Source organism: Mandrillus leucophaeus, unplaced genomic scaffold (genome assembly GCF_000951045.1).
Source record: "Mandrillus leucophaeus isolate KB7577 unplaced genomic scaffold, Mleu.le_1.0 Scaffold35, whole genome shotgun sequence".
Classification (NCBI taxonomy): Eukaryota; Metazoa; Chordata; class Mammalia; order Primates; family Cercopithecidae; genus Mandrillus; species Mandrillus leucophaeus.
The window spans coordinates 2,559,514-2,569,522 of NW_012103698.1; the positions used below are offsets into that span (position 1 = coordinate 2,559,514).

At 43.3% G+C, this 10,009-nt stretch overlaps 1 protein-coding gene across 1 annotated transcript in view; it reads right to left on the minus strand.

Annotated features, from left to right (window-relative positions):
• CHP1 (calcineurin-like EF-hand protein 1) overlaps positions 1-10,009 on the minus strand; it is a 50,946-nt gene that overhangs the window by 25,082 nt on the left and 15,855 nt on the right. The window contains exon 3 of the mRNA XM_011989308.1: positions 633-713. Coding sequence (XP_011844698.1) covers positions 633-713 — 81 coding nt within the window. The remainder of the gene's footprint in view (positions 1-632; positions 714-10,009) is intronic.

The following is a 10,009-nucleotide window of genomic DNA, read 5'->3' on the forward strand; positions in this document are numbered from 1 at the left end:
CTCTGTCGCCCAGGCTGGAGTGCAGTGGCCGGATAGAGACGGGGTTTCACCATGTTAGCCAGGATGGTCTCGATCTCCTGACCTCGTGATCCGCCCGTCTGGGCCTCCCAAAGTGCTGGGATTACAGGCTTGAGCCACCACGCCCGGCCTATTTTTACTTTTTAAATGTGGTTACTAGAAAATGTAAAATTACGTGTGTGGCTTGCATTCTATTTTAATGGGTTGCTACTAAGAGAGAGAGCACACAAATGAGGCAAAATGTTAACAATATAACAATAGATGCATCAGGGCAATAGATATACAAGTATTCTTTGAATTACTTTTAACTTTTGCAACTTTCTTGTAAATTTGAAATTACTTCCAAATAAACATTTTTTAAAAGTCTAGTTTTACATCAATGATAAGCATAAAGACAGAATTTTGAAGACAGGCTCATGTATCAATTTGAAGTTTAAAACACACAGGAGGGTAGAATAGAAGAGATATTCTAGAAATGACAAAATTAGAAATGCCCAATATAATCGGGGGTATCACAGTCTGAGATGGCACAATCAATATCACTATTCCAGATTAGCAAATAATTTAGGTTGTGATAGCCTCAGGAAGGAAGTCCAACAACTGTACTGACTCACCCCTCTGGAAAGAAGGCATTGATGATCCGGTCCCCCAGTGGGTTGATGGCAAGTTCTGGAATCCTCTGGAAATCTTCCCGGCTGCCAAGAGAATCACCTTGAGTTAGATAGAGATCATTGCCCTTAGCATGAACTCCCTAAGTCAGGAGTGTAACCTAGCAAGAATATTACCTCCTGGAATTTACTTCTGTGGCAAATTATACCAAATAACTGCAAAGAATAGCACTTTAATAGCTGCCAAGTGTTTCTTGCAACAACTCAGTAGTGGAAGCAGCCAGATTTGACTATGCCACATTCCAGTGAATTCAGCACACAGGTTACGTCAATAAGCCAACTGATGGACAAATACTAATCTGTCCCTTAGTAAATGATTCCTTGAACATTAGCATTTCGTACCTAGTTATTAAGTTTGGAAAGTGAACAGCAAATGGAAAGTATCAAATACTGCAGAACTTGAATATGGGGACAAACACTTAGAGGGGTCTCCATATCCTTGTTAAGATTTTTAGGCACTTACAAAATGCAAGGAATTCTTAGGTGCTATTTACATGCAAGGAAAGAATGTGACAACCAATTGATTCCTTGTTCTGACTCTGGCTTTTTCTCCATTTCCATTTTCTGTGGACTAGGACTACAGAAGTATTTAACCCTCAAACATGACATGAGCAGTCATCCTCACATGACTCAGGTGAGGTTATACCAAAGCAAATATTATCAGCTACCATTCATTGCATACACATCATGTGCTGCTCTAACTGTTTACATACATTATCTCATTTCTTCATGCCCATGTTTTATGTATACCCTTTTAGAGCTGAGGAAATTGAGAGTCAGGAAGATAAAGTAACTTACCCAAAGCCACATTACTCCTAAGTAGCAGAACTGTGATTTAAATCTAAGTCTGAGTCAAAGTGTTATTTTTCTAAAAACCACATTTCTTTCCTATATTGAACTTTTTTTTGAGACAGAGTCTTGCTCAGTCACCCAAGCTGGAATGCAACAGCACGGTCTTGACTCGTTGCCACCTCCACTTCCCAGGTTCAAGCAATTTTCCTGCCTCAGTCTCCCAAGTAGCTGGGATTACAGGCACCTGCGATCACACCTGGCTAGTTTTTTGTACATTTAGTAGAGACGCAGTTTCACCATGTTGGCCAGGCTGGTCTTGAACTCCTGACCTCAGGTGATCTGCCGGCCTCGGCCTCCCAAAGTGCTGGGTGGGATTACAGGCGTGAGCCACAGTGCCCAGCCCTAATACTGAACCTTTTCAATGAAAGTTACTCTCCCCAAGATTTTTCTTTTTTTTTTTTTGAGACGGAGTTTTGCTCTTGTTGCCCAGGCTGGAGTGCAGTGGCGTGATCTCTCCACTCACTGCAACCTCCGCCTCCTGGGTTCAAGCAATTCTACTGCTTCAGTCTCCCAAGTAGCTGGCATTACAGGCGGGCGCCACCACACCTGGGTAATTTTTGTATTTTTAGTAGAGGTGGGGTTTCACCATCTTGGCAAGGCTGGTCTTGAACTCCTGACCTCAGGTGATCCACCCGCCTCAGCCTCCCAAAGTCCTGGGATTATAGGTGTGAACCACTGCGCCCAGCCCCCAAGTTTTTCAATAAGTACTTTTTAAAAACTTTCTTTGGTTGTTTCCTGGGCCAAGAATACAAAGCTGTCTACAACTTACCTGTGCTATAGTCTTCAAAAATATCAATGTCATGGAGGACAAAGAAAAGCAGAGGATTGTTCCAGATCAAGGGGGGATAAAGAGACATACAACAAAACCCAACACATGATCCTGGACTAGGAAAACACCTGCTATAAAGGACATTACCGGGTAATACGTGAAAATGAAGCACGGACTATATAAAATACGGAATATTACATAACGGTACTGTTTCAAAATGTAACTTTCTTGAGTTCGATCTGAGAATGTCCTTTTTATAGGAAATAAACAGTGAAGTATGTGACAACTGGTGAATCTGGGTATCAGAGTATAAGTTATCTTGTATTGTTCTTGTAACTTTTCTTCAAGTTTAAAATTATTTCCAGATAAAAAGTTAAAAAAAAAAAAGATTATGGCCGGGCGTGGTGGCTCAAGCCTGTAATCCCAGCACTTTGGGAGGCCGAGACGGGCGGATCACGAGGTCAGGAGATCGAGACCATCCTGGCTAACACGGTGAAACCCCGTCTCTACTAAAAAAATACAAAAAACTAGCTGGGCGAGGTGGCGGGCGCCTGTAGTCCCAGCTACTCGGGAGGCTGAGGCAGGAGAATGGCGTGAACCCGGGAGGCGGAGCTTGCAGTGAGCTGAGATCCGGCCACAGCACTCCAGCCTGGGCGACAGAGCGAGACTCCGTCTCAAAAAAAAAAAAAAAAAAAAAAAAAAAAAGATTATAAACTTGAATAGATTTTACTCCTGCCTTCAAGAAGTTTACTTGCGGAGAGATAAAATGTATATCTCCACCCTCTTTGTAATATAAGCTGGCAAAGACGGAAGATAATAAAATACTCCTGCTGTACCCCGGAGACTTCACACTCTTCTCTTCTTGTGGTTTAACGTTTACATGGTGCTTAATTAATTCAGCAAGCTCATCTCCACCACATTTGGTGACACAGGTAGAAACTGACCTGGTGGACTGAACACAAAGCTCTGGAACAATCATCCTGGATTCTAGTCTTTTCTTGACCATTTAGGGTAATAATTTTATATCAATGAATAAACCAGAAGAAATTGTTCATAAGATAACTGGATTGCTTAAGATGATGAAAGAGAAAATTACCGAGGTCCTGATTATTTAATTCAACAAACATGTACAAAGCTTTTATTACATAATTTGTTCTGTAATACAAAGTCTACACTATCATCAAAATGTAGCTCCTCTTGTCTGACAGAGGTCAAGAAACAATAACTACTCCCTTTTAAAGTAAGACTAAGGCTGATTTGAATTGCATGGCCACATACCTCAGTTTAATGTCTAACAAGCTTAAGAAACTTTAGCTGAGAAGAGGCAGTTTAAAAACCAAGTCTAGTATCAAGTGGTGATGCACAACCTAGCCTGAACTTCAGTCTCAATAAGGAAGTGTACACTTGGCCCTCCGATGTCAATAAGGACCTGTCCTTTAATACTATCTAACTCTAGTCTTAGAATTTAGATTGTATACATAATGTAGTTCCAGTCACTCAGATCAAGGAGAATATTGCTAAAAGTATTAAAGTTAAAAAGAAAGAGGGCTGCACATGGCAGCTCAGCCTATAATCCCAGCACTTTTGGAGGCCAAGGCGGAAGAACTGCTTAAGGCTAGCAGTTCCAGACCAGCCTGGGCAACAGAGCAAGACCACATCTCTAAAAAATTTAAAAAAACAAAAAATTAGCCGGGCATGGTGGAACGTGCCTGTAGTCCCAGCTACTTGGGAAGCTGAAGCGGGAGGACTGTTTGAGCCTAGAAGGTCAAGGTTGCAAGGAGCGATGATAACATCACTGCCTTCTAGCCTGGGTGACAGAGTGAGACCCTGTTTCAAAACAGAAAAAAACAAAACAAAACAGAAAGAGTATAAAAAATAATTTGTCAACTGTTAAATAAACAATATACAAACAAGTTATTATTACTGGTTGCTTTATAGTAGAATGGAGATCTGGGCAGTTTCTCTAAAACTTAGCTTCTCAAATTTGCCCATCAACATAAACCTAATAGAAAAAAATAAATACTCCAAAGTGACCTAAACACCACAAGCATAAGATCCATCTGAAAATAGATTTGTGTGGATTCACTGAAAAACATACCAACATTATGTTCTGCCTCATGGTATACCTAGGAAAACCTTCTTTGAAGATTTTTTGAGAAAAAGACAGTATCACTGGTAGTAGTCAATTCTGAGAACAGAGCCATGTACAATGGCATTCTTTGTGGCCAACAAATTTCCAATGGGAAGTGGTTTTCCAGACATTCAAGGGCATAGGGATGCTCAGAAAAACCAGAGTTTTGAGACTGTTAGTAACCAGACATGCCATCCCTCTACACTGCTCGCCTTCACTGCACAAGTGCCTTCTCTTACAGAGATTCAGCCTCACAGGTAACTTCTATCTCAAGCACCCACAGGTTGTTGCTTTAGTTGACTTGTACATAATGAGGAGATAAAAATCTGTTAATAGGACATACCCACTGGAAAACACATTCAATTAGAAAACACAGCTTTCTAGGCTGGGCATGGTGGCTCACGCCTGTAATTCCAGCACTTTGGGAGGTGGAGGCGGGTGGATCATGAGGTCAGAAGTTCAAGACCAGCCTGGCCAAAATGATGTAACCCCGTCTCTACTAAAAATACAAAAATCAGATGGGCGTGGTGGCGGGTGCCTGTAATCCCAGCTACGCGGGAGGCCGAGGCAGAGAATTGCTTGAACCAGGGAGACAGAGGTTGCAGTCAGCCAAGACAGCACCACTGCACTCCAGCCTGGGAAACAGAGTGAGACTCTGTCTCAAAAAAAAAAAAAAGAAAACACAGCTTTCCATATTTAAGTAGTATGAGAGGTTAATCATATGGTACAACGTATTTATTAACACTGAAATGACAAAAATTTCCATTAGCTAAAGCATTTAATCCGTATTTTTAAATTAAATGGATAAGATGGCCAGGTGCAGTGGTTCACGCCTGTAATCCCAGCACTTTGGGAGGCCAAGGCAGGCAGATCGCCTGAGGTTAGGAGTTTGAGACCAGTCTGACCAATATGGAGAAACCCTGTCTCTATTAAATATACAAAATTAGCCAGGCGTGGTGGCGCATGCCTATAATCCCAGCTACTAGGGAAGCTGAGGCAGGAGAATCGAATGAACCCGAGAGGCGGAGGTTGCAGTGAGCTGAGATCGCGCCACTGCACTCCAGCCTGGGCCATAAGAGCGAAACTCCGTCTCAAAAATAAATAAATAAATAATAAAGAGGAGGAGAATAAATAAATTTTAAAATAGGAACAAAATCCAGGTGAGGCTTCTTACCAAAAAAAAAAAAAAAAAAGGAACAGAAGCAAACTTCCCAGCTAAAGGACTCATTTTTAGTATAAGAAGGTTCACCTAATGCTGAACAATGAATAATAAAGAATATTTCACAATAAGATATATACAGATGAAATTTCAGAATATCAAGAGGAGGTATTTAAGACTTTTTTTTTTTTCTCAGATGGAGTCTCGCTCTGTCATGAGGCTGGAGTGCAGTGGCACAATCTCGGCTCACTGCAACCTCTGCCTCCCAGGTTCAAGCAATTCTCCTGCCTCAGCCTCCAGAGTAGCTGGAACTATAGGCATGCACCACCACGCCCAGGTAATTTTTGTAATTTTAGTAGAGACGGGTTTCATCATGTTGGCCAGGATGGTCTCGATCTCTTGATCTTGTGATCCACCCACTTCAGTCTCCCAAAGTGCTAGGATTACAGACATGAGCCACCATGCCCGGCCCAGAGGATATTTTTAAAGCAAACTTTATTGAAGTATAACAAACAGAAAAGTACACAAATCAAAAGCATTCGGCATAAATTTTCACCAAGGGAAGACTCTATCCAGCCTCCAGATGAAGAAACTGATTATTACCAATACCTGGAAGCTTCCCTTATGCTCCTTTTGTCTTTACCTGCTCCCCTCCCCAAAGGGTAATCATTATTCTGCCTTGTAACTCCATAGATTACATCAGAACAGAGAGTATTTAAAGAAGATAAACCATCTTTGTGTTCAGATACCAACCAGGCTCTTACCTTAACCTGACCTGCAAAAGACCACTTTAGGCCCCCCTGGCGTCCCCAACCTCTGGGTTGCAGACCAGTACCAGTCTGTGGCCAGTTAGGAACCGGGTTACACAGCAGGAGTGAACAGAGTGCAAGTGAGCATTATCACCTGAGCACCGCCTCCTGTCAGATCAGTGGTAGCACCAGATTCTCATAGGAACACAAACCCTATTGTGAACTGCGCATGTGAGGGATCTACATTGAGTGCTCCTTATGAGAATCTAATGCCTGCTGCTTTAAGGTAGAACAGTTTCATCCTGAAACTATCCCACCTACCCCCAGGAGAAAAATTATTTTCCATAAAACTGGTCCCTGGTCCCAAAAAGGCTGGGGATCACTGCCAGCTGCCTTTTTCTTTTTTTTTTTTTTTTTTTAAATTAGAGACAGGGTCTCCCGGTCTCCCTATGTTGCCCAGGCTGGTCTCAGACTCCTGGGCTCAAGCAATGCTCCTGCCTCAGCCTCCTGAAGTGCTAAGATTACAGGCAAGAGCCACTGCACCCGGCCTAAGCTGCCTTTTTAGAAAAAACAATTTCTATGGCAATGGTAGAAATATCTCATCCAAAATAATGGCATCGGAAGAAAGTAAGGTTTATAAGGTTACAGTACATATCTATATTTTGTGAAATATCAATCTGAAGAGACGGTCCATGTAAAAAGGCAGACAGGGAAATTGCAAATCAATCTGGCGAACACTGTTTACAACACTACTCCCCTGAATGTTCCCAATTCACCCGAGTATATTAAAGATGTGGTGAAATCTCGTAATTAGGAAGCCTATTTAAGCTTGTTGACCAAGCTTTTCACAAATTTTAGTCAATAACTTTTTGCTTTTTTTTTTTTTTTTTTTAAACACAACACCTATTGATAGACCAAGGAATGACTGTTCTATAAAGCATACTTTGGAGTGCGTCTCCAAAAGCACTCTGAAGAAGCTGCATTCTAACCAAAGCCTTCCACAGATTCTGCTTTATGTCCCACTGGAGCTGATCACTACAAAGGAATGCAGAATGCCCCAGACTGTACACTGTAGCCTCTCACTCTGCAGAATTTGGCTTCAGGCCCCAGACATGGAGCACCTTGAAGAGGAAAGTAAAAAAAAAAAAAAAAAAAACAAAACGTTGTTGAAGGGAAAATCTTTCTCCTAATAACTACAACTGCCTTCTTAAGAAGGTGAAGGCGAGGCCGGGCGCAGTGGCTCACGCCTGTAATCCTAACACTTTGGGAGGCGATGGCAGGTGGATCCCGAGGTCAGGAGATCAAGACCATCCTGGCTAACACAGTGAAACTCCATCTCTACTAAAAATACAAAAACATTAGCCGGGTGTGGTGGCAGGCACCTGTAGTCCCAGCTACTCAGGAGGCTGAGGCAGGAGAATGGCATGAACCCAGGAGGCGGAGCTTGCAGTGAGCCGAGATCGCGCCACTGCACTCCAGCCTGCGCGACAGAGCGAGACTCCGTCTCAAAAAAAAAGAGGGTGAAGGCCGGGTACAGTGGCACACACCTGTAGTCCCAGCACTTTGGGAGACTGAGGCAGGCGGATGGTTTGAGCTCAGGAGTTCGAGATTAGTCATGGGGAACATGGCGAGACCTCCTCTCTACAAAAAAATATAAAAGGTAGCCAGGCAGAGTGACACGTGCCTGTAGTCCCAGCTACTCAGGAGGCTGAGGTGGGAGGCTACAGTAAGCCATGATGGCACCGCTGCAATCTAGCCTGCGCAATACAGTGAGACTCTGTCTCAAAAACAAAAACCAAAAAAAGAAGGTGGAGGCTGTTCCAGGTAACAAAAGATTGGAAGCCACTTATATTCAGATGAGCACCCTGATGGGTCCTGGAAAGATCAAGATTGGCCTTAAGCTGAGTTTGGCAACAACGGCTGGAGAGAACTGGATCACTCTCTACCAGAGAAGAGTTCCGAGTTAGGCCAACTCATTTCTAAGGCTAGAGGGGGTAGAAGAGGAGAGGGTTGAGAGAAGGGGGAAGACAATTTAATTGGATGGCCACAGGCTAAGATGATAATTGTCAGGAGGCACAGCCAGAGTGAAATGCCACTGGTGGGTGGGTCCGACAAAACAATTTACATAAAATGCATTACTTGTTTACTATGTGGCACATTATGTGGTACAATTGGATAATTTATTCTAGGTATTCAAGGTAGCTTGGTGCTTCTCTCATTTATTTTTTTGTAGAGACGGGGTTTCACTATGTTGCCCAGGCTGGTCTTGGGATTCCTGGCTTCAAGGAATCCTCTCACCGCAGCCTCCCAAAATGCTGGGATTACAGGCATGAGTCTCCTCGCCCAACCTTTCTTATATTTCAATCCACACCATGATAGAGATCAAAGAACAGGTTTATGACCTAGAGCTTTCAGGCCAGGTACAGTGGCTTATGCCTGTAATCCCAGTACTTTGGGAGGTCATGGCGGGAGGACTGATGGAGCCCAAGAGTTTGAGACCAGCCTGGGCAACAAGGTGAGACCCTGTCTCCAAAAAAAATGAAAATAAAAGTAATGGGAGAAGCACCAAGTTACCTTGAATACCTAGAAGAAACTACTCCACTGTACCACATAATGTGCACTTTTTTGTTTTGCTAAAAGTAAAAAGAAAAAAAAAATTAGCCAGGCATAGTGGTGCACACCTGTAGTTCCAGCTACTTGGGCGGCTGAGGTGGGAGAACTGCCTGAGCCCAGGAGGTTGAGGCTGCAGTGAGCTGTGAGGACGCCATTACACTCCAGCCTTGCAGACAGAATGAGACCCTGTCTCTTACAAAAAAAAAAAAATTGCCAGCTTGGAGAACAGTGTCTGGCACATCATAGATACTCAGTAAATACCTGCCAAATGAGTAAGCTAGTCTGCTGGCTTTCTACAGGCTGTGAAATGGTATCTTAAGGGTTGAGCAAATCTTACCTAGATATTTATTTATTTATTTATTTATTTTATTTTATTTTATTTGAGATGGAGTCTCGCTTTGTTGCCCAGGCTAGAGTGCAGTGGCATGATCTTGGCTCACTGCAACCTCCACCTCCCAGGTTTAAGCGATTCTCCTGCCTCTCAGCCTCCCAAGCAGCTGGGATTACAGGCATGCGCCCACCACACCCAGTTAATTTTTGTATTTTGAGTAGAGATGGGGTTTCACCATATTGGCCAGCCTGGTCTCGAACTCCTGACCTCAGGTGATCTGCCCATCTCAGCCTCCCAAAGTGCTGGGATTACAGGAATGGGCCACCACAACTGGCCAGATTTATTTATTTTTTTATTTTAAAGACAGGATCTCACTGTGTTGCCCAGGGTGCAGGGCAGTGGCACAATCTTGGTTCACTACAACCTTCACCTCCCAGGTTCAAGCGATTTTCCTGCCTCAACCTCCCAAGTACCTGGAATTACAGGCATGTGCCATCACACCCGGCTAATTTTTGTATTTTTAGTAAAGATGGGGTTTTACCATGTTGGCCAGGCTGGTCTCGAACTCCTGGCCTCAAGTGATCCAACTGCCTCGGCCTCCCAAAGTGCTGGATTACAGCCAGGTGGTAAGCCATCACGCTTGGCCCTTACTTAGATTTTAAGGAGCAGGCAATACCGACGCCTGGCAAGTTTTCAATCTTTCTTTTCTTCTTCTTCTT